At 45.3% G+C, this 24,964-nt stretch overlaps 1 protein-coding gene across 1 annotated transcript in view; it reads left to right on the top strand.

Moving 5' to 3' along the window:
• PDCD10 (programmed cell death 10) overlaps positions 1 to 16,254 on the top strand; it is a 73,605-nt gene extending 57,351 nt beyond the window's left edge. Inside the window, exons 4-8 of the mRNA XM_082251292.1 lie at positions 10,008 to 10,125; positions 10,296 to 10,422; positions 12,293 to 12,371; positions 14,063 to 14,145; positions 15,754 to 16,254. Of these exons, the coding sequence (XP_082107418.1) occupies positions 10,008 to 10,125; positions 10,296 to 10,422; positions 12,293 to 12,371; positions 14,063 to 14,145; positions 15,754 to 15,835 (489 nt within the window). The 3' untranslated portion in view covers positions 15,836 to 16,254. The remainder of the gene's footprint in view (positions 1 to 10,007; positions 10,126 to 10,295; positions 10,423 to 12,292; positions 12,372 to 14,062; positions 14,146 to 15,753) is intronic.
• The last annotated feature ends 8,710 nt before the right edge of the window (positions 16,255 to 24,964 follow it).

Genomic DNA, 24,964 nt, shown 5'->3' with positions numbered 1-24,964 from the left:
GGAAAGCAAGTTCCCCCCAGCTTTAGTGGGGGTCCCCAGTTCTCCTGTGGCCCCGCTGCGACCCGATTTAGCTGCTGTAGTGGCGACTTTGGTGTTTAATATGGAAATGCTGATGTCTGAACGTGCTGCAAAAAAGAGGCCCAGATTGTCTCTCTTCTGATTCAGATGGGGATATGGCTGCTGCTGTGAGCGTGCCCTTTTCAGGGTCCCGCTCATCCCTGGACCCCCCGGGGTCCGAGGGGGAGGCTGAAATGGAGGGGGTTGATACCTCCTCCCCAGGGTCACCTGAAGAACGGGCGACCATGGATGAGTTAATTGTTTCTGTTAAAGGAAACCTTGCATTTAGAGGATGAGCCCTGTCCTCCGGGCATTGTGTCCTCATTTGGGACGCACAGGACCCGCAAGTCTGCGCAGGTTTTCCCCTGCCCAGCTGAATTTCATTACACTGTTAATGAAATGTGGCGCAAGTTAAAACGTCCATTCCTGGTACCTAGTCGGTTCAAATTGCTTTATCCTTTTGCGCCGGCTACGGAATCACGATGGTGTGTGCCTCCACAGGTAGATCACACTGTGGCTGTGTTAAACAAGGCTACCTTGGTTCCTACTGAGGATACCCCGGTTTTTCGGGATCCCACGGATCGGCGGTTGGAGTCTCTAGCTCGCCATTCCTATACGGTGGCGGGTTTGTTGCTCAAACCCCCTTTTCGCGTCTGTTCTGGTGGCTGATTGGACTAAGATGCTTAGGTGCAATCTCGTGTCTGATGGTGGTCCGCCTGCCCGGCTGGATATGGTGGATCAGATCCACCAAGGAGTCATGTATTTGTGTGATGCAGCCTTGAATGAGGCCCCCTTAGTGGCTCGCCTCTCTATTGTCGCGGTGCTTAACCGGCGGCTGATATGGCTGAAGAGCTGGTCGGCTGACCAGTCCTCACTGAAAACAGTTGCTGATTTTCCCTATGCTGGTTCTCGCTTTTTGGCGAGGCGTTGGATACCCTGGTGAAAGGCGTCACGGGGGGCAAGAGCATTATGCTGCGCCAGAACCCGAAGAACAAGTCCTTTCGGGGCAAGCTGGGTTCTGCGCCTAGATCCAATCAGGGGTCCTTTCGTGCCTTTTGGAACCAATCCAAGGGCAAGGCCCAGGGCAGTCAGAAGAAGCCCTGGGCGGGTAAGCAGAAGTCCGGCAATGCTGGTGCGGCGGGTCAATCCGCCTCTGCCTGAAGGGGCGCCCTCACCCGTTTCAGGGGTGGGGGGACGTTTGCGCGGTTTCCTCCAACCTTGGTTGCTCCGGATATCGGACAGGTGGGTTCTGGAAATCGTTCGGTCAGGATACAAGATCAAATTCCTTTCCCGGCCGGCGGACAGATTCTTTCCCTCCAATCTTCATCTGCTTCCGGGCGTCTGCAGGACTTGCATCAAACAGTGCAGGACCTGCTTGCTCAGGGAGTGATTGTCCCGGTGCCTCATCGGGACAGGTTTCGGGGGTTTTATTCCAATCTGTTCACTGTGCCCAGAAAGGAGGGCAAAGTGCGTCCTATTCTGGACCTAAAAGCGCTGAACCGCTTTGTGCGTGTTCGGAAGTTCCGTATGGAGTGTCTCCGTTCGGTGGTGGCCTCCCTGAGTCCAGGGGAATTCCTGGCCTCGATAGATCTGAAGGATGCGTACCTGCACATCCCCATTTTCGAGGGTCATCAGCGGTACCTTCGGTTTGCTATCGCAGAGGACCACTACCAGTTTGTGGCGTTACCTTTCGGTCTCGCTTCGGCACCAAGGGTGTTTACCAAAGTGTTGGCGCCGGTTCTGGGCCTACTGAGGGCTCAGGGCATTGCGGTCTTGGGTTACCTGGACGATCTACTTCTGAGATCACGTGCCAGCCAGGACCTAGTGCGCGATCTTCCACCATGGTGCAGACGCTCCAGGAGTTCGGATGGACCATCAACGTTCAGAAATCGACGTTGTCTCCATCGCTTCGTCTTCCCTACCTGGGAATGATTCTGGACTCTGCTCAGGCCAAGGTGTTTTTGCCGGAGGACAAGCTCCGGACTTTGCGGGACGAGATCAGGTCCCTCAGGGACAGCCCGTCCTCGTCACTCAGGACCTGTATGCGGGGCCTGGGGTTGATGGTATCGGCCTTCGAGGCGATACCCTTTGCTCAGTTCCACACGCGGGCTCTCCAAGCGGAGATCCTGGCCAGGTGGGACAGACTGCCTCAGTCCCTGGATCTGTGTGTCTCCTTGAGTCGTCAGACCAGATTGGCTCTTCTATGGTGGCTCCAGTCCCCGTCGGTGGCGGAAGGCAAGTCCTTCCGTCCATCCGTTGGTGTGGACGGTGATTACCACGGATGCCCGCCTGTCGGGCTGGGGTGGAGTTCTGGCCAACCTGTCTGCCCAGAGCACTTGGTCGGAGGAAGAGTCCTCCCTCCCGATTAATGTGCTGGCATTGCGAACGATAAAACTCTTGTCTCTTCCAGTGGTCGGGCCATCTTCGGTGCCGTCCTGTCCGGGTACAGACGGACAATGCTACCGCGGTGGCCTACATCAACCACCAAGGGGGCACCAGGAGTGCTCGGGCGGCCCGGGAGGTGACCGACATTCTGTCTTGGGCCGAGGCTCATGTCCCGGCAGTTCACATTCCGGGTTTAGAGAATTGGCAGGCCGACTATCTGAGCCGCCAGACCCTGGACCAGGGGGAATGGTCCCTACACCCGGAGGTCTTTCAAATGCTGTGTGCGAGGTGGGGATCCCCGGACGTGGATCTGTTCGCATCCTGGCAAAATGGAAAGGTTTGTGGCAAGAACGCGCGATCTGTTGGCGGATGCCTCGGATGCGTTGGTAGCCCCTTGGCATCAGTATCGTCTGATGTATGCCTTTCCTCCGATTCAGTTACTAGCCCGGTTCCTCCGCAGATTGGTCTCGGAACCGCACCTGGTGATTCTGGTGGCTCCGGACTGGCCACGCCGGTCCTGGTACGCCGACGTTGTTCACCTGGCAGTGGCGCCTCTGTGGCGTCTGCCTCTGCGGGAAGATCTCCTGTCTCAGGGTCCTATCTTCCATCCTGCTTTACAGTCGCTGGCTTTAACGGCCTGGCTGTTGAAACCCAAGTCCTGAAGGACGGGGGTCTCTCTTCTGAGGTCATCCCTACCCTTGTCAAGGCTAGAAAGACCTCCTCCGGAAAAATCTATTACCGTACCTGGAAGGCTTATTTCGCCTGGTGAGTCCAGGGGGTTCTCCCCCCCCGCTCGTACTCGGTGTCCAGAGTGTTGGCCTTCCTCCAGTCTGGGGTGGCCACGATCAAAGGCCAGGTGTCCGCACTGGCTATTCTTTATCAAAGCCCTGTGGCGTCTCACTCTCTGGTTCGCACCTTCATTCAAGGTGTGCGACATTTGGCTCCTCCCAGGAAGGAGCCTTTACCTCCATGGGACTTGAACTTGGTTCTGTCCGTGCTCCCTTTGAAAACATTCGGGAAATATCGTTGTCTCTGCTGTCTAAGAAGGTTGCCTTTTTGGTGGCGATCACTTCGGCTCGCAAGGTGTCTGAACTGGCAGCGTTATCTTGCCGTTCTCCGTACTTGGTGATTCACCGGGATAAGGTGGTTTTGCGTCCGCATCCCTCCTTTCTTCCTAAGGTGGTCTCTGAGTTCCACATTAATGAGGACATTGTCCTGCCTTCGCTTTGTACGAAGCCTAAGCATCCTAAGGAGGTTGCTCTGCATTCCTTGGATGTTGTCAGGGCGATCAGGATTTACCTGTCGTCTACGGAGTCCTTTCGGAAGACGGATTCCCTCTTTGTCCTTCCTGAGGGACCTCGGAAGGGCATGGCGGCTTCTGCTGCCACTATTGCCAAATGGATCAGACAGACCATTGAACAGGCTTACACCTTGAAGGAACGGGTTCCACCCTTCCCTGTTACAAAGTAGACGTTCGGGCATCGGCTGATGCTTCCTTTGGCCGCAATGTTCTCAGTGCGGCAGTGCCATGATGGACCCTTGTGTGTTTTTTTTTTTTTTTCTGGGTCCCTGGCTGTTGGCATTTGCTTTCCTGGGCTGTTGCTCCTGTTGAGCATTGTTTTTTCTGTTGCCCAGTTGGTTCTCTAACAGTGCATGTAAGATTCCTTTCTCTGATGTGGGTACTGCGTTGCCTTTTCTACGGTTGCGTCTCCCACCCCTCATGTCTATACTGCTTTGGGACATCCCAACAGTGATGACTTGGAGGAGGCGGCGACTGTCGGAGGACGTAAGGGAAAACTGAATTTTTGTAAAATCTTACCTGTAAAATTCCTTTCTCTGAGTCCTCCGACAGTCGCCGCCCCCGCCCCTCTTTTGGGGTTCTTATTACCTACTGCTATGCTACCAAACTAAGTTGGAAGTGGTGATGCAGGGGGGTATTGACCAGATGGGACAGCCCCCATGGGTGTGTATATGCTAATGCCTTTTGTCTTTTGACTAAGTCTATATGCCTAGCTACTCCTGCGGATGGGAAGTCAATACCCAACAGTGGAGGACTTAGAGAAAGGAATTTTTACAGGTAAGATTTTACAAAAATTCAGTTTTTTTAAACCACTTTCTGCTGCTTTCACATATGAAGGAGGGGCTTTACCAAAGACTGGGCACATGCAAGATCTTTGTGTGGACAAAAATGCCTTGTTGATGTCAGAGGAGAATGTGCAGACTGGTTCAAGATGATGGAAAGGCAACACTAACCACTTGATACAACCAAGATATGCAGAATACCATCTCTGAATGCACAAAACGTCAAATCTTAAAGCAGATGGGCTACAGCAGCAGAAGTCCACACCGGGTGCCACTCCTGTCATCTAAGAACAGGAAACTGAGGCTACAATTCGCACATGCTCACCAAAATTGGACAATAGAAGATTAAAAAAAAAAAAAAAAAAAGATTGCATGGTCTGAGTCTCGCAACATTCAGATGGTAGGGTCAGAATTTGGCATAAACAGCATGAAAGGATGGATCCATCCTGCCTTGTTTCAACGGTTCAGGCTGGTGGTGTAATGGTGTGGGTGATAATTTCCTGGAAAAACCACACAGAAAAAACCTGGAACAGAAAGCTGACACGTCTAGAGACCAGAAATGATTAAAACAGGGAGAATGGTGATAAATAAAAATAACCATGAATCTCGTCAGGGGTGCAGCTGTCCCATATTCAGTCCCAATGAGATAAGCGACACAAACAACGAAACTGGGATAAAAAGTGCTCCCTCAGACCCAAGACAACACTTGGCTTGAAGATTTGAAGTAAAAAAATCAGTTTATTGGAAATATCACAATGAAAAGGTCAAACTTATGAATTAGGAACGCTGGCCATCATATTAATTGGCATGGATAAAAGTGCAGTACCTTAGTGGGAGCCAATGCCGATTGCACTGTTATGCAGGAGATATCACCCCCGCCGGGGGGTAGAATGGAACTTTGCCTGGCAAGGGTAGAGTGGAACTCGACCAGAGGGATGCCACATCAAAGAGTCCACATCGGCATGACCCCCATTAAGGTACTGCACTTTTATCCATGCCAATTTATATGATGGCCAGCGTTCTTAATTCATACGTTGGACCTTTTTGTTCCGATACTTCCAATACACTGATTTTTTACTTCAAATCTTCAAGCTAAGTGTTGTCTTGGGTCTGGGGGAGCGCTTTTTATCCCATTTTTGTTTGTGATAATTTCCTGGCACACTTTGGGCCCCTTAGTACCAATTGAGCATTGTTTATACGTCTCAACCTACCTGAGTATTGTTGCTGACCATGTCCATCCCTTTATGACTACAGTGTATTCATATTCTGATGGCTACTTCCAGCAGGATAATGAACATGTCACACAGCTCAAATCATCTCAAACTGGTTTTTGAACACAACAATGAGTTCACTGTACTCGAATAGCCTCCACAGTCACCAGCTTTCAATCCAACAGAGCACCTCTGGGATGTGGTGGAATGAGAGATTTGCATCCTGGATCTGCAGCAACTTCATGATGCTATCATGTCAATTAGAGATCGACCGGTTATCGGCAAAGCCGATATATCGAGGGCCGATCTGCACTTTCCCCAATATAAAACTAGAAATGGGGTTCCCCTTGGATGTGGGACTTTTAAGGGCAATAACCCATCACAAAGTAAACTCTAGTAATAAACAAGTATAAATTTATTCAAAGTATTCAAAATAACATAATGAAAAAAAGAGGATAAAATCAAGAGCAATAACAAGTGAGATACATGTGGCTATAATATTACATCACTTGTGAGGAGAGATGAGAAGCGCAAGAGTTTCATGTGATGATCTGATGCGTTTCGGACTTGGCCTTTTTCATAGGTCCATGGAAATGCATCTCAAGCTATGAGTACGAAAAACAATGTAAATAAAATATATATTACACACACACACAGTTAACAATAATGCATTGGGTGTACAAGGCATCTGCTATATATAAATTGTACCAAGAAAAGGGGCCTCAATATGTACGAAATAGTTTATACGTACCACTCATGCTGCTCAACATAATGTATGAAGCCACTGTTTAAAAACACACAAATGTCGCGCATCCAACTAACGGATTGCTGCAACTGATGTAAAAGAAATTTGTATACATATTTGCCAAAGCCCGGGGAGAAAAAAGAGAGAGAGCCAACATGGACAAGGTATAATATAATGGTGAATATATGTAGTATCACTCCATGAAAAATGTGGTCATCCCCCACTATTAATTCCCACGAGGATCCCAAAGTGGTCCCTGAAGGGCGTCTAGGGAGATAAAAAATTATGAGAATTGAGACTCATGATCATACTGCAAATATGTAAAATGATCAACATAAAGAGGGGATCAATTAGACCTCTCTCTTTAATAATGATATATATATATAATTATAGAGGGATAGATGGATGGATAGAGAGAGAGATAGAGATAGATAGATATCGGAATCAGCCACCAAGGTGACCAATATTTCGGGAAAAAGTGCTTGTACTGGAGTGATGCCTGCAGCTATAGTCATCACCCGGTACCGGCGTCCATAGCCGATGGTCGGCTGTCTCTTGTAATGACAACCGATGCGGCTGAGAAGCCGCTTGGCTGTCATTACAAGGAGCGGGAGGGGAACGTTCCAGCATTAAAAACAGCCAAACTTAGCGTTTTTGAATGCTTTTAATTGCAGAGAAGGGGTTTGGGGAACTTTTAGACCCTCCGATTCCTCTTCAAGAGTACCTGTAAAAAAAAAAATTTTAATGTACCTAAATATTGGCCGATACCGATATTTTAGTCATCGCATATCGGTAATAAAAAAAATATCGGTCGATCGCTAATGTCAATATGTGTCAAAATCTCTATGGAATGTTTCCAACACCTTTTTGAATCTATGCCATAAAGAATGAGTGCAGTTCTGAAGGCAAAAGGAGATCCAATCTGATAGCAAGGTGTACCTAATAAACTGGTACTGCCACATCTGGAGTATGCTGTCCAGTTCTGGGCACCGGTCCTCAGGAAGGATGTGCTGGAACTGGAGAAAGTCCAGAGAAGGGCAACAAAAATAATTAGGGGAATGGAGGACATCAGCTATGAGGAAAGACTACAAGCACTGAACTTATTCTCTCTGGAGAAAAGACGATTGAGGGGGGATATTAGATCAATGTACAAATATTGTACTGGCGACCCTAGCATAAGGAACAAACTTTTCAGAGAAAGGGAATACAATAAGACACGTGGCCACTCACTAAAACTAGAGGAAAGGCGGTTTAACCTTAAAATACGTAAGGGGTTCTTCACTGTCAGAGCAGTAAGGATGTGGAATTCTCTTCCGCAAGCAGTGGTATCAGCAGGGAGCACCGATAGTTTCAAAAAACTATTAGATGGGCACCTTAAAGACCACAACATACAGGGGTATACAATGTACGGTTAACAGCAAACACACACACATCATAGGTTGAACTGGATGGACTGATGTCTTTTTTTTTTTTTTTTTTCAACCTCACAAACTATGTAAAAAAAAAAACTGGCTTGTGAGTGTATATATTTCACTATAATGTAATATCCGCACTAAACCTCAGTAACTGGAATACTGTCTGGCCATTCCTGTATTTAAAATTCTTCTGATTGTTGTAACACAAGTTTTTCTTTATACCCACTACTCATACGTGTGCTGAGATTTGTAATGAAGCAGACGTCAGGCCTCAAACCTTTCTCATCTTCCCATGTGAGATCATTAATCAGGCAGATGAAATGCAAATGTAATTAAAGCTTTCCCATGCGACCCATGGGGCATATCCACCTCTGTTTGTTTGCCAAGGTGACCTACACTGCGTTTTAGATGTGGCAGATTGAGTTCTTCTAAAGCTGGCAGATGTAATGAATCATTCTCTTATTAATATGTTAGTTACTGACCCTTCTCCACATATCTTGCATAGCCTTCTATAGAATTGCAGGGGTTTTGTTTAATTTGTAGCTAATTATTTAACCAGCGATAGGTAACAGATACTGCTGCGTTTTCAGAAAAGCGACCTCCTGTACTTCTCCCTGCTGAGGTTACATCAAGAAAATAATAAACACTAATGGCCCAATTTACCCAGCACTGAGCATAGGTGTGCCACTCAATGTAAATGACTCATTACTGATTACAAAGGTGCTTAGGCATGGCTGTTCCATGAAGTTGGCCTATTTAGGGAATTTGTTCTACTAGTACGCAGGCGGCTCCATCCAATTCTTTAAACAAACACCTAATTTGTCCTGACAACAAGATTCACCCTTTCACAGTTTACAGTGCAGTTTTCAGAAATGTGGTTGCTATGGATGGCACTTTTTTTTTTCCAGATAAAGGAGGTGACCTGGGAGAGTTGGGCCACTTTGATCATCCTTTTCTTTTGATGTCTAGTGCCATAGAGCACACACTCTCATCTTTGTTGCCTTTTATCTACTTTTTTGGAACAGTTCGGGAAACCGATGTGGCAAAAGAAAAGTATGCCTGCAACACTGGAATCGCAGCTCCACAGCTGCTCTGCAGAAAATCAGAAGTGGTAGTCCAAAATATTTCCGTTTCATCAGTCCTGTTCCTGATGTTGGTCTTTGGAAGCCAATGGGGAATCCACTCTGTTAGAACTTCAAATGAAAAAGCTAGGAAATTTTGCATGAGGACTGGGTGTTGATGGGCAAGTGAGCAATGCCTGAGGAAAGAGCACGCATGCTCAGAACGCGAACACCTGCCTGCCACTGCCGGATTTGATGTGGGACATTGCAAGGAGAACTCCAAGATACCAGGAAGTGCTGAATACCACCAACACAGCTGAGACCAGAGGCTGCTCTCCCCCCTTCTTCCCACCTACATCCTACAGTAGAGCAGATGAATTTCTACTATGCTGGCTTTATACATATGTCATGTGAGTTCTATATTGTCTGTGCGCAATAAATTATCCTTTTTTTTTAATCTACACTGAGGTGGCGCTGCTCTCTTATCCCCCTTCCCGGTTTGTTTACTTTACAGAGTTCCATCTAGCTCTGTTTGGGGATGGCAGCCACCTTGTTCATCAACCCATAGACTTTACATCGAAGACTGTAACCTACAGACTCTTGTGCACTTGCTATTATGTTTTTTTTTTTTTTTTTTTTTTTTTATTTTGTGATGACCTAATGCAATCCTCCTATACAGCTCTGCAGCAACAGTTTGCTTCTAATAGCCAGCAGTATTAAGCTATAGCCGTGATCTGCTGCTTCAAGAGGAGACTGAACAGAACTCCAGCAGCCCTCTGTGCACAGAGTAAGTGCTGTCCTGTCACTCATGACGTCCTTACTCACCTGATGTAAACACAGTGCAGGAGCCAAAAATGAATTGTACCTTCTCCCAATTCTGCTCACCTGTTTCATACCTGAGGTATTTGCAGTACCATTGTAAAACACGCTATACAGGAAATGCTACAGAAAAGTGTATTTTTCCACCCTGAACTTATTGGATTTTTAGTTCTATAGTTGCATAAGAATATTGCTGTGCTGGCTTTTATTTTTATTTTTTGTTCCCACATAGGCAGAAAAAGAGAACCCAGGGCTCACGCAAGATATCATTACAAAAATTCTTGAAAAGAAGAGTGTAAACGTTAATTTTACAGAATCTCTCCTGCGTATGGCAGCTGCTGATGTGGAAGGTATATTTTAAATATTTTTTGGGGTTTTATGTTTATGGACAGCAGAATTCTGTCCACTGCATTGAGATGTTAAAAATTTAGTTTTTCATCCTTTATGTTTGGATTGTAGTGGGTTGAATGTTTCTGGTCCATTCTGTGTCACGGGCTTCACACACATTTTCTGCTTTCAGAATATATGATTGAAAGACCTGAGCCAGAGTTCCAGGAACTAAATGAGAAAGCACGAGCGCTTAAGCAGATCCTTGGCAAAATACCTGATGAAATCAATGACAGAGTGAGGTTCCTTCAGACAATCAAGTGAGTGCCTGCTCTCCAAATCTACTAAAAACTGATGTGATTTACAGATTTTCTTTAGATTTTTTAGTAAAAAAGAAAAAAGTGCAAGTACCGATCTGAATGAACAGAATTGACCTTCTTTCCTTGCTACTGATGAAGTGGCTCATCAGATGACCTATACCCTGGATAATCCCCTTTGTGACAGAGTTATCTTCTGACCACTTTACATCATATTTTTACCATTTGTTAAACCAGTAATAGTATTTTTAGCTGCTGCCACCTCTTGCCAGCTAAATGGTTGTGTTCCTTATGTACAGCTAAAGCAGACCCTTTGTTGTAGTAACCATTTTGGTGTTGGCTTTCATCTTTTTTCCCTCTGTTCTGGAAATGGCTAGATGTGACTAGAGTGGTTTCTCTGGAAAATCTCCCAGAATTTATATACCTTGCTTTTACGGAAGTATTCACCCCCTTGGACTTCTGTGTTCAGTTATTAGGATTTCATTGTTGCTTTTCATTTTACTTATTTTTACAAATGAGACTTCAATACAAATTTTTTATCCTTTTTGTGAGCTGTTCAGAAAGCTCATCATAAAATACAATAATGTAAACCCAATAGAAGCCAAAGGGAGTTGAATCTGAAAAATCTGGAAATGTTCAAGGCTAGTAAGCAAAGGGTTTGTTCCACGCCCTTGGGAGCTGGACACTGCCACAGGAAACGGGTACCAATGCAAAAAAAAAATAATTTGAGAAGTACTTTTGTGGGGAGCAAGCTTAAAGTGAAGCAATATAAATGCACAATTCCTATAAATGTGCCTTGGGATGCCTTAGACCTGCCCATGTAGTGGCACTCCTGTAGGCTGTACTAAAGCAAAAGTGACATTTTAAAAAAAAAAATGTGAAATGATTTCCTCTCTGGCCTGCTTTTGTTTGTAAAGAAAGAATCAGGGAGATCCCAGGTGAGGTTATTGACCAGTTATGGTCAGTTATGTCAGCCGGTCAAAAAAAAAAAATGAAATCACGTCCTGCCCAAAATGCTTACCAGACCCCTATCCGAGCATGCAGCATTTGAGCGCCCCCCGAAAGGACACAATGTACCCATGTTATTGGGGACAAGTGCCTCATTTCCCCCCCCCCCCCCCCCACAACCCTGTTTCACAACCTCTGATTGGGAATAATTGAAATTCACCTTTAATCGCCCAATTTTCTTTTAATATTTAAATTTGAAATTATGGGTCCCCATCTTAAAAGTACTGAAAAACACATGCCATCATTACTCTATATTTATTGAAATCCTAAAAACGTTAGGTAATTCGCCCCTGCTTTTTGTGCGTTTGGTATGCGTAGCCCCATTTTGTTTAAATACAATGTACATGCCATATAAGGGTAACTTAACAGACATTTGATTAACTGTCAAATTCTATCCTGATATAAGCACACCAATTGTGCAGTAACTTTTTGTATAACATTTGGGAACATCTAAACTTGGGTAACATATCAACTATTCTTGGGTGTAACTTTGTATGTTTTGGGGAACTAATTTTTTCAATTTCTGTGACTTTGGGTCTGTCCTAGCAGTGCTAGTGCAAGCCCTGCTTGCAGAACAGCATTCACTTTATTGAATGGAGTTCTTTCAGAGCCAGGTAATGGAAACTTGTCAGTGTTAAGGTAGGTGGTCATCGTTAAATCACAAGCAGATCATATGATTTTGGTAGCTATTCAGAGATGACGTAAATAATAATATGATGTTATTGAAAAAGCCACCAAACAGATAGGAATGGCACCATATTTCATATGCGTGTACAGTAACTTTGATCTCTATATAACTGTAAAGCCATTCAACTAATGCTGTTACTAGGCTATTAACACTACAATTTTACTTTTATTAAAACAGAGATATTGCTAGTGCAATAAAGGAACTTCTTGACACAGTCAACAATGTCTTCAAAAAGTACCAGTACCAGAATCGTAGGGTAAGTGTGTGTGTGTTTTTTAATTGAATAAAAGAAAAAGAAAAAAAATAAGCGGTATTAAACCCGAAAGCAAACATTTGATTGTTTCAGCTTAGGGAAAATCTGGTCAGGTGTTTTTTTTTGGCTTTTTTGTTTGTTTTTGTTTTTTTGTCGGGTGACTGATTAAAAAAAAACTGACCCATGTATGGGCAGCGTTGGTGTATCTAAATCTGCTAGTCCATCCAACACTCCCCCTCCCCCCCTGTCTGACAATGCTGCTGTCCAAAGGTGCCCTTGTGCTTATTCAGCCAGAGAGGAGGCATTCTAATACAAGATGGGGGTATGTAACTGGCCAGATCACCCCGTGAAACTAGGGTTGGGGGGAGGCTAAAAAAACCAAACCAAAGTGAGAGTTAGATGTGTTAAGTCAGGCATGTCCAACCTGCGGCCCAGAACCGCAGGTAATGCGGCCCACTGCCCCCTAACAATTGTTTTTGCTAGGAAGGAAGTAAGTCAGGTCGGGGGTGAACGGCCACAGCAGCTTCCAACTAACGGTAGACAGAGGCTGAGGGGAGGCGAGCATGTGCAGCGTTTCTGACTCCTACCACCATGACCACTTCAAATTACTGAAGTGGTTAGAGTGTTCCTTTGTCTCTCAGAAGAAGTAAACCTCTGTATACTGATTCCATTTAATTTGATCATCCTCTAGTTGTGTTAAATTAGTTCGGGGGGCGTGGCGCCATTTTATTACATGCCTTAACTATAGTATATGTTTTATATGCGGCCTGAGAAAATTTCTCTACACTCAATGTGGCCCAGAGAGGCCAAAAGGTTGGACACCCATGTGTTAAGTACTCCCCTGTAAGTTTTATATATTATGCAAGATGTCTTCTCCAGCGTGCAATATTCTAGTAATGCAGATGGCAAAATTTAAAAATCTTAAAGCAAATCTGTGTTTTGCCCATTTAGGGCAAAGTAACGGACTTGCTTTAATCCCTTATTGCTCCCCAGTATATGCTCTTCTTTCTGTTCCTTCCCTGCCACTTCGTTCAGTACCAAGTCTCAAAATAAATACCTGGTACTTCTGGGCATGGGGGAATGTGTAATTCACTCCATGAAACGGCATTGTGCCAGTCACTGGTGTCACACAGAGAGTCAATGGCTCTAGGTAAGCCATGTCTTTAGTAATGCAAAGCTTAAACAGAGCTGTCCTTTGCTACCAGCAGGAATGTAAAAGCAAGGTAAGTATATTCTGCTGGGCTGTTCTTCACTGGATAAGAAAAACTAAATTCAAGTTGTAAATATAGAATAACTGGCTAATAAAGGCAATATTGGGCATCCTTTTTCTGCTTCTAGACAGCACAATTAAGAGTGCATGTTTACTATAATGTACCAATGTCCATTAGGAAAGATTAGTTCACTTTTTAAAGTAGGTGTAAACCCAACCTATAAAAATGAAAGCTTTAACGTGTTAATATGATTTCAAGTTATCTAATTTAGTGTGTTTAAATTTGCATCTTTCATTTGAAAATACCTAGTGGGTAGGTAAGTGGCCCTTTAATACACAATAGTTTAACACAGTGCTTTAGGAAACCATATACTGCTCAGTTAGGGTTTACATCTATAGTAAAGCATGTATTCAATTATAAAATGTTCCCCCTTACTAATGTTTGTTATTGTCCTCTTATTAACATAACCTTTTCTGTCTGCAGGCGCTTGAGCACCAAAAGAAAGAATTTGTAAAGTACTCTAAAAGTTTTAGCGATACTCTGAAAACCTATTTTAAAGATGGAAAGTAAGTACCTTGTGAAAGTATTTATTCTTAAGGTAAAAAGCACAGGCATATTTAATGCTGATCCCCAGGCTCTTCTCCTCCAAAAACACCCCTTTACCACTCCATAGCAGCCACTGCTATGTATTTGCTGTTTTGCAGCAAACATCATTATCTTACCTTGTTTGACATCATCATTTTAAGTTTAGCTTTGTGGAGCTGCAGAGGTGGGATCTGCAGGTGTCATTTATGTAGCTCATGGTAGCAATCTCTCAAAATAGGAAGCCTGCCCTATGCCACATACTATAGTGTACATTGCTCTTATGTTTCCTATGATCAGCTCTGTCACTTAAGGTCTCTGACTAAGCCAATAGCATACTTTCAGCTCTTAGTTGCCAAGGAACTGAGCAGAGGAGAGGACATTGAGGGACAGAACAGGGTTTGCAGAGGTAGGGTAGTGCTGGTTACAGGAAACCTTTAATAGGGAAACAAGGGAAGAGACAGAGTGGAAGTTAAAGGAGAAATCATTTCAAAGATCTTTGTTTTACACCCATATAAAGGTGAAGGACATAACCTCCTGTAAGCAAAGCAAGACTGAAAGGACAATGCCACTCTCATTCACTTAGGCTGATCTGTGACTAAAAGAATCCTGCACACAAAAAAAAATGCTATTCTATTGCACAATATTTGAGCAGGCATTGCTCAAAACGGGGTTCCTGTGATCAGCCCTGGTCTGCTGATAGCTCGGTCTCCACATACATAGTTCTTTGTCTAGATGTCCCCTACTCCATTGATGATGTCCTTGGCAACAAGTAGCTAAGGTATGCTGATCACAGTAGTGGCCATCAAGTGGCAGAGATCTATTTGTGGGGGGTGGAGCCATCAGAAAGAATCCTATAAGAGGCAAATTAAGTGACCGTGAGGAACAGGGACTGGTAAAATATAAAAATAATAAGTTGCACTGAGTAAATGGATATCAAGCATGACCGGCCTTAAAATTGTATGCGTCTGAGAAACTATAGTAACCAAAATGTTAATTTTAAAACCACCACCAACTTCCACTAAACAATTGACTTGTCTGGATTACAAGCACTTCCAGCTGCTGTAGCAGCCAGGAGTGTGTGTTAAAAAAAAAAAAAACCCAGTTGCTGCCCCCAAAATATGACATGCATTGGTGGCAGCGAAAAGATAAAGGCTGAATTTACAATAGAACAGACAGTCTACCGGAGCGCTTTACCTCTTTGGAAGCTGCAGTAGGGGGCAGTGTGGTGAGGGATTAATCGCATCACACAGCTCCTTTCATAGTGCTTTACAGCAACGCACTGCATTTTATCACAGCATGCTGCAGCGCAGCTCCTGGCTGTATGAATGGCACACACAGAACACCATTGTTTTCTATGTGTCCTTGCAATGACAGGCGTTTTTACAAGGATAAGAGCTCTTGTATGGCCTGTACTGTGCTGCAATTTTAGGTTTAGAAGGTCTTAAACAAGAAACTTGTGTATCTAAAAAGTTAAAGTAGACAAACTTGTATGGCATCTTTATATTTGGAATGTGTTTGTAACAAATTAATGTTTTGCCATTTATTTTGGTTTCACTAATTACACTTTTTTTTTTTTTTTTTTTTTTTAGGGCATTAAATGTATTTATAAGTGCCAACCGCTTAATTCATCAAACCAACTTGATACTCCAGACCTTTAAAACTGTGGCCTGAAATGTGTAAATGACTGAGAGCTGTAATTTTCAGTGGTGGACAGAGCTACTTTTATTATGTAAATTAAGTTTTGACTGTGTAAATTATCAGTTCCGTAAGAGGGACATAAATGCAGGATGTTAAATGGGATTGTTGCCATCTTACACCATATTTTTGTAAGATTTATTGTAGCTTATCATAATCTTACAATGAAGATTTTGCATCACTTTTTTGCTATTATCATTCTTTTCAGAATTATAAGCCAAAAAAATTTACGCCTTAATGTGTCATTATATAACATTCCTTATAAGAATTGTAAATATTGGTGTTCTGTTTCTGACATTTTAACTTGAAACCGAAAAGCTGCAAGATTATGTATTTAACAATATTTGGTGGCAAATATTCAATAAATAGTTTACATCTGTTAAACTCTATTTTAACTTGCGTCTCTCTTTGTGCATTAATATTTACATTTTGATGGATTTGGACAGAGATAGTACTATACTGTCATCATATACTGCAACTGATAACAGGTAAATTTCTCCAGAACTGATTTTTATTATTGGACACATTCGGTTGGCTTGTATCTCCTGGGACCTCATTGGTAACATGCTGTGCCCTCTTCATTGATACCAGAATAGTGAATCTTCAGCTGTCATTTAACATTTCAAGGAGAATGGCCACAAGTGTTTGGACCTGGGCACTTAGATCACAAGCACTGGGTGATGCAACCTATTTAGACATTTACTCAAAATAAAATGTAATTTTCGAATGGACTGACCATTAGGGTTATTGTGAAGTGGGCTCTGCATATGAAATATTCTAAAATATATATTTTAACCATTTTGGAAATCAGTGGTTTCAGTGTAAATTGCAGATAGCTCAAACAAGGTCTTTCTATATTCTGCATGTAGCAATTTTTGTAGCCTAGGACCTGCAAATAGATAGGGACTACCACCTTCTAAAAATACTAGATGCCTGGCTGTCTGACAAGTATTTTTCAACCAAAGTCCTAGAACATGACTGCTGTTAATGGGTCTCAGAAAGGTGTCGCCTACTTGTTCGAGTCAGCAACTTGTACAGCATTAGATCAAAATATCAGAATGCCAGCCAGGGAACTAGTATTCACGAAAGAGTTCAGTAATAGAAGCCTCTATAAATCTTCATGATAATGTCTTTTTAAAGCAGACTGTGAAGTTTGCCAATGCAGGTCAAAGCAAAGGGTTCACTTTATTGGCAAATCTATCTGTGGTACATACCTTCCCTTCACAACCTTGTTTAGCAACTGGTAAGAGCAATATGCACAATGTTGGCATATGGGGGAGCATGTTACTTTCCTTCCCCTTGCGGAGTGTTTGGTGATTGGATGCTCAGGCTTGCAGCTCTGTCACATTGGGTAGAGGGAGTCCCTTACCCTTTGTAATTTGTACCAAATCTAGCTTGAAGTGGTTCTAAACTCTGCATTAAGGTAAAAACCTTTCACAAGTTACTGCTGCGATCAGTCAAATTCTATAGGTGTTTCACCAGTTGTGCCTTCGTTGGGGCACCCCGGACGTGGATCTGTTGGCATCTTGGCTCAACAGGAAGGTGCAGAGGTTTGTTCCCCATATCTGGTGGTTCATAAGGATAAGGTGGTTCTTCGTCCGAATCCGTCCTTCCTAAGGTGGTTTCCGACTTTCACTTGAATGAGGATATTGTTACCTTCCCTGTGTCCTAAGCCCAGTCATCCTCAGGAGTTTGCGTTACACTCCTTGGATGTGGTTCGGGCGATCAGGTTGTACTTGGCTACTACTGACTCTTTTCGTAAGGCTGATTCACTTTTTGTGATCACGGATGGCCCTAGAAAGGGGTTGCCTGCGTCTGCCGCAACGATCTCCAGATGGATCAGACAGACGGTGGTGCAGGCTTATTCTATTAAGGGTCAGGTTCCTCCGTTCCGTGTTAAGGCGCACTCTACTCAGGCTCTTAGTGCTTCCTGGGCCTTCCGCCATCAGGCGTCGGTGCTTCAGGTTTGCAAGGCGGCTACCTGGTCGTCGGTTCATACCTTTACTAAATTTTATAAGGTTGATGTGCTGGCATTGGCGGATGCCTCTTTTGGCCGCAAGGTTTTGCAGGCTGCTGTTTGAGGGGACCTTTGGTCTACCTCGGGGGGTTCTGTTTTTTTCAGGTGGATCTCAAAAGATAATGTCTTTTTAAAGCAGACTGTGAAGTTTGCCAATGCAGGTCAAAGCAAAGGGTTCACTTTATTGGCAAATCTATCTGTGGTACATACCTTCCCTTCACAACCTTGTTTAGCAACTGGTAAGAGCAATATGCACAATGTTGGCATATGGGGGAGCATGTTACTTTCCTTCCCCTTGCGGAGTGTTTGGTGATTGGATGCTCAGGCTTGCAGCTCTGTCACATTGGGTAGAGGGAGTCCCTTACCCTTTGTAATTTGTACCAAATCTAGCTTGAAGTGGTTCTAAACTCTGCATTAAGGTAAAAACCTTTCACAAGTTACTGCTGCGATCAGTCAAATTCTATAGGTGTTTCACCAGTTGTGCCTTCGTTGGGGCACCCCGGACGTGGATCTGTTGGCATCTTGGCTCAACAGGAAGGTGCAGAGGTTTGTAGCCCACTCCTGCGATCCTCTGGCGGACGCCGCAGACGCACTGGTTGCTCCGTGGGGGCAGTATCAGCTGCTGTATGCCTTTCCTCCTCTCAAGTTGCTGCCAAAACTTCTTCGCAGGATAGAGGCGGAGGGAATTCCAGTCATCCTTGTGGCTCCAGACTGGCCTCGTCGGGCCTGGTACGCCGACTTGGTCAGGCTGGTCGCGGACGCTCCTTCGCAACTTCCTCTCAGGAAGGATCTGCTGTCTCAGGGATCGATCTTCCATCCTGCTTTACGATCGCTGGCTTTGACGGCTTGGCTGTTGAGAGCCAGGTGCTGAAGGATAGGGGTTTGTCTGCTTCAGTTATTCCTACTCTGATTAAAGCGAGGAAAGCGACTTCCAGAAAGATCTATCATCGCACATGGAAGTCTTATCGCGTGGTGTGAGTCCCTCGGGGTTCCTCCACGTTCTTACTCGGTGGCTCGGATATTGGCCTTCCTGCAACGGGGGGTTGAGCAGAAGCTGGCCTTGAACACTATCAAGGGTCAGGTTTCAGCATTGGCGGACTTCTTCCAGAGGCCACTGGCTACTCATTCTTTGGTGCGGAATTTCATCCAGGGGGTGCGGCACCTGGTTCCTCCGGTGTGCGCGCCCTTGCCGCCCTGGGATCTTTGGTGTTGTCGGTTCTCCAGAAACCTCCCTTTGAAAATATTTGGGAGATTCCCTTGCTTACCTTATCCCAGGAGGTGGCCTTTTTGGTGGCTATCACTTCTGCACGCAGGGTGTCGGAACTGGCTGCGTTGTCCTGTCGTTCCCCATATCTGGTGGTTCATAAGGATAAGGTGGTTCTTCGTCCGAATCCGTCCTTCCTAAGGTGGTTTCCGACTTTCACTTGAATGAGGATATTGTTACCTTCCCTGTGTCCTAAGCCCAGTCATCCTCAGGAGTTTGCGTTACACTCCTTGGATGTGGTTCGGGCGATCAGGTTGTACTTGGCTACTACTGACTCTTTTCGTAAGGCTGATTCACTTTTTGTGATCACGGATGGCCCTAGAAAGGGGTTGCCTGCGTCTGCCGCAACGATCTCCAGATGGATCAGACAGACGGTGGTGCAGGCTTATTCTATTAAGGGTCAGGTTCCTCCGTTCCGTGTTAAGGCGCACTCTACTCGGGCTCTTAGTGCTTCCTGGGCCTTCCGCCATCAGGCGTCGGTGCTTCAGGTTTGCAAGGCGGCTACCTGGTCGTCGGTTCATACCTTTACTAAATTTTATAAGGTTGATGTGCTGGCATTGGCGGATGCCTCTTTTGGCCGCAAGGTTTTGCAGGCTGCTGTTTGAGGGGACCTTTGGTCTACCTCGGGGGTTCTGTTTTTTTCAGGTGGATCTCATCTTCTTGTTTCGATGAGTCCTCTGTTCTTCTGGTTGGCTCTATTTTGGCCTTCTGGATTGGATTTTTTTTCTGTTATCCCACCCCTCATTTATGGCACTGCTTTGGGACGTCCCTATGGCTATCAAGATATGGATTCTTCGTCTGTCAATGAGCGACAGAGAAAACTGGATTTTTGACTTGCCGTAAAATCCTTTTCTCTTAAGCTCATTGACAGACGCAGTACCCGCCCCTCTATTTTGAGTTGGGTTGGTATGAGTCTCTGACACTGCTTTGTTACATAACTGACATACTATAGCAGGGAGAGAGGGGGTATACCCCCTGGGACTGCCCATAGGTGTGGCCAGAACTTTTTTAATGCCTAGTGTCCTACTCCTGTAGGGGGGCAGTATAACCCTATGGATATCAAGATATGGATTCTGCGTCTGTCAATGAGCTTAAGAGAAAAGGATTTTACGGTAAGTCAAAAATCCAGTTTTTCTCCTCGCCTTCCAGGACGAAAACACATGAGATGAGAGGCTCCACCCTACAGGAAACACAATTAGTTCACTGCTGTTAAAGGGCCCCACCCTTCCCCTTGTCCCTCAGTATTGATTGTGTTTCTACCACAGTGAAAAGTGTGTGTGTGTGTTTGTTTTTTTTTTTTCCTCTCGCCAGAAGACGTAAGAGTCGGATGGTACCCCTGTGAGGCAGGTTTAGGAACGCCAGTGAGGGCCGCACTTTACCTGCATGTCTCGAGCTTCTCACAGGTCTCTTGATGTGGCACAGGCGGTTCGGACGCAGTGTGGTGGTCCCTCTGCTTTGGTGCTCCACTCAGCAGCTCGGGTCTCCTCCTGTCCTCCCCTGCATACAGTGCACGCCATGCTGTGAAGGGCCAGCCGCATAATATGAGGGGAGGGATTCAGTGCGCTCCAAGCCCCGTTCTGAAACCGGAACTTCTGGTTTGAACACGGAAGAGGTGGAGCATGCCCAGCGCGACCCGAAAAAGGGAGTTAAGCGCGGAGGAGACGCCAGACTCGCATGGCAATGGGAAAGTGACAGGTTCTTCAGCTACCAATAGCCAGAAGTCTGCTAAGAGCATGAAGCCCATCTGGATCCACCTCATGAAAGAGGAGGATGGAAAGACGGCACAGGAAGCTGCAGGCAAGAGAAAATTGGGGGCCGGTAAGTGTTTTTTCCTTCTTTTGGGGGGTAATACCAGTGTCAGGCTTTAGTCCCTAGTAGTCCCCATGCTCTCTCCCTCTGGGGGGGCCTGTGGCCAAGTTTAAAAGGGGGTAGGAAGTGATGTTTTACTTGTTTTTCTCTTCTCTTGCAGAATCCCCAAGTGGAACCCAGGAGGCCTCTGACAAACCACCCTCTATATCCAATAGCACTAGCTCCTCTAAAAAGTCTGGTAATTGTGGGAAGATTGTCCAAATCCCACACTAAGCCTTTTTTGTTGTAGGTGAATTAGCAAGTTTGCTGGTAAGGAGGCCTCAGGGTTAATGAAGGATTTCCTTAAGTCTGTTCAGGAGTAAATGCTAGCCACTATCCAGTCATTTTGCACCTCTGTAGCTTCACCCCATGTAGCAGACCCAAAAGGGCTAACGGCTAAAGAGGGAGAGTTTAAGTTCCAAGACAGGGCAGAGTGCCTTTCTGCCTGGTTCTCAGACTCCCCCCCCCCCCCCCTGCTCAAGCTAAGAGCATAGGAGAGGCAGAATGTCAGGCAAAATCTCAGCCCAGCTCTGGGGTTGAGGTTGATCTGGATCTAGATAGTGAGGCAGAGGAGACCAAGTTAAACAGACATCTGTTTGGTCTGGAAGACCTAGAGGGACTCCTTCAAGCTATCTGCCACTGAAGAGATCCCGGAAGCTCCCAAGGAGAGTTCAGTGCAAGATAGGATGTATAGGGGGTTGGTTAAAAACCAATCCAAAGTATTTCCTGTACACCAATCTTTGAAGGATTTAATTCTTCAAGAATGGGATGTTCCTGAAAGGAGTTTGGTCACACCAAAAGCGTTGAAAAGGAGATTCCCCTTTGGGGAGGAGGTGGTGAAATTCCTAAAGGGTCCTAAAATGGATGCCCCCTCTCACAGGTGACTAAAAGATCTGACTTCTCCTTTGAGGATACAGGGAGTATCAAAGATTTCCTGGACCGTAAGTCAGAGTCCCTGCTAAAGAAAGCATGGGGTGCCAATTCATCCACTGTGGCCCCAGCGCTGACTGCAACCTGCGTTGCCAGGAATGCAGACTTCTAGATAGAAAGACTTACTAAGCACCTTTCACAGGGAAGAAAGTCTGAGGAAGTGCTAGATTCCCTTTCAGTTATAGGAAAAGCTGTTGCCTGCCTGGCTGATGCTGTAGTAGAGTTTGTTAAAGCCTCAGCTAAAACCGGCGCTCTTATTAATTCAGCTAAGGGGTCCATTTAGGTTAGCTTGGGAAGGCGATTTTATTTCAAAGGTGAAGCTGTGTGGTCTTTTTTTGAAGGGTCCTTGCTGTTTGGCCCAAGCCTGGATAAAGTTTTGTCCAAATCCTCTGAGAAAGGGAAGACCTTTCCTATCAAACCCAAGAGGGAAAGGTATAGGAAATTGTTTTGTGGCCCCAGAGCAAAGTCAACAAAGAACCAAAAAATAACCTTATAAGTGGAGTTTTGAAAGAGGTAGGTAAAGAAGTAGTTTGCTCTTCCCCTCTGCAGGTTCAAGCATTAAATATACAAAGTGACGCCAGAGTCAAAGTGGGGGGCAGACTGTCTCATTTCATTTCCCAGTGAGAGAAAATCTCAGTCCATACATTTCTCAACTCATTCAAGAAGGCTGCCGTCTAGTATTCGCATCCAAACCCCACAAGAAATTACCTTAACACGTCCTCCCAAGGACATATTTACCACTTTGCCGCTGCTCACTAGAGCTCTACTGCGGCAAAGTGGCTCTTGTAGGTCTGACGACGTAGACCTACGTCGCCAGACACTCCCCCTTATCGGCGGCGCCGGAGGCTCGCTCCTGCTGTATTCAGTCACAGCGGGAGTCGGGCCAGGGGAGGAGGAGCAGCGGCGATCGCTGCTGCTCTTCCCCGATCGTCGGGGAATCGAGTCTGGAGATCCGCCCGCCTGTGTAAACAAAGCGGGCGGATCTCCTAAGTGACAGGCAGGGCCAGATTGTAGGGTTCAGCATAGCTGAACCTGCGATCTGTCCCTGTGTCACATAGTCACCTCCCCCCACACGTCAGTAAGCACCAGGCATACATTAACCCCTCCCTCTCCAATAAAATTAACCCCTTCCCTGCCAGTGTCATTTTTACAGTAACAGTGCATATTTATAGCACTGATTACTGTAGTAATGTCACTGGTAACCCCAAAAATGTCAGTCAAGGGTCCGATCTGTCCGCCGTAATGTCGCAGTCCCGCAAAAAAAATTGCAGATCACCGCCATTACTCGTTAAAAAAAAAAAACACCAAAAACGACAAATCTTTCCCTTAGTAAACGCAATAACTTTTGCGCAAACCAATCAAAATACGCTTATTGCGATATTTTTGGTAAAAAAAAAAATGTAGCAGAAAACAAATTGGCCTAAAATGATAAAATTTTGATTTTTACATTTTTTTTTTGGAGAAATATCATGTGAAAAATATTATTTTTTTCAAAATTGTTGCCCTTTTTTTGTTTATAGCGCAAAAAGTAAAAATTGCACAGGTGATCAAATACCACCAAAAGAAAGCTCTATTTGTGGGAAAAAAAGGACGTAAATTTTGTTTGGGTATGGCGTTGCTTGACCGCGCAATTGTCAGTTAAAGTCACACAGTACCGAATCGCAAAAAGTGGCCCAGACGTAAGACAGCAAAATCCTCCGGTGGTAAAGTGGTTAAAAAAGAGAGCACTGTTAAATGGGATCCAGGAACTGGCAGAACAGCAATTGGTACTGCCGGTGCCAGAAAATTATTTTTTACCAAGGCTCTTACTCCCATATGTTTGTGGTATCCAAACCCTCAGGGAATTCCGCCTCATTATAAACCGCAGAAACCTAAAGTTCCTAGAGTACAAAAGGTTTTCCATGGTGGATATTTATTCAGTATGCAAAAACCTGTTAAAAAATGTGTTTGACTACTCTGGATCTCAGGGATGACTACTTGCATGTTCCGATTTATTCCGGAACACCAGGCTTTCCTGAGATTTGCGGTGGAAACCCAGAATGGGGTCTCTCATTGGCAGTTCAGGGTCACTCCCCTTTGGTCTAGCAGCTAGTCCAAAGATTTTCACAAAGATCCTGGCAGAGGCGATGGCCTATCTTCATCTCCAGAGAATAGCTTTAATTCCTTACCTTGACGATATACTGATCTTTGGTCTTTCGGCAATTCAGGTGAGCTCAGACACCCAGAAGGTGTTAGCAGTCCTGCAGACGCTAGGCTGGTTGGTCAGCATGGAAAAGTCATCCCTGGAGCCAGCTCAGGTTTGGACCTATTTAGGTTACCGGATAGACTCGTGGGTACAAAAACGTTTCCTTCCAAGGAAAAAGGTGGAGAAAGTAGTCTCATCGGTAAGAAGGCTGATATGGACCCCCTCGTGCTCCAGGGGAGAGAGATCCTGAGAGTCCTGGGGCTCATGTCAGCCAGCATCCAAGCAGTGGTTTGGGCGCAACGACACTCAAGATACCTTCAATTCTTCCCCCTTTCTTCCTTGGACAAAAAGGTAGAGTCCCTGGACAAAAGTGTAATCCTCACCCCTCAGGTAAAAACTTCCCTGAAATGGTGGTCAGTACCAAGCAACTTAGAGAATTGACCTTTGGGGTCAGTGAAGCCCTCTGAAAGTCACCACAGATGCAAGCACCTGGGGATGGGGGAGGGGGGCTCATCTAGAGAAAGCCAAAGCCCAGGGCACCTGGGACAAGAAAGTAGCCCAGGCTTCTTCCAATTTCATAGAACTCAGAGCAGTGGGTGAAGCTCTAAAGGCCTTCGAGAGTTCCCATTTCAGGCATGGAGATTCAGGTCTGCTCCGACAACGGTACGGCTTACCTGACCCACCAAGGAGGTACCAGGTCTAGACCCCTCCTAGAGCTCGCCCAGGAGATCTTAGGCTGGGCTGAAGGAAGGGTGGTCTCTTTGTCGGCTATTCACATAAAAGGGGAGAGCAACTGGGAAGCGTATTTCCTCAGTGGCCAACCATTAGGACAGGGGGAGCGGGAGCTGAATCCGAAGGCGT

This window comes from Pelophylax lessonae (genome assembly GCF_965119305.1).
Source record: "Pelophylax lessonae genome assembly, chromosome: 3".
Lineage (NCBI taxonomy): Eukaryota > Metazoa > Chordata > Amphibia > Anura > Ranidae > Pelophylax > Pelophylax lessonae.
This window is presented reverse-complemented; position numbering and strand designations above follow the sequence as displayed.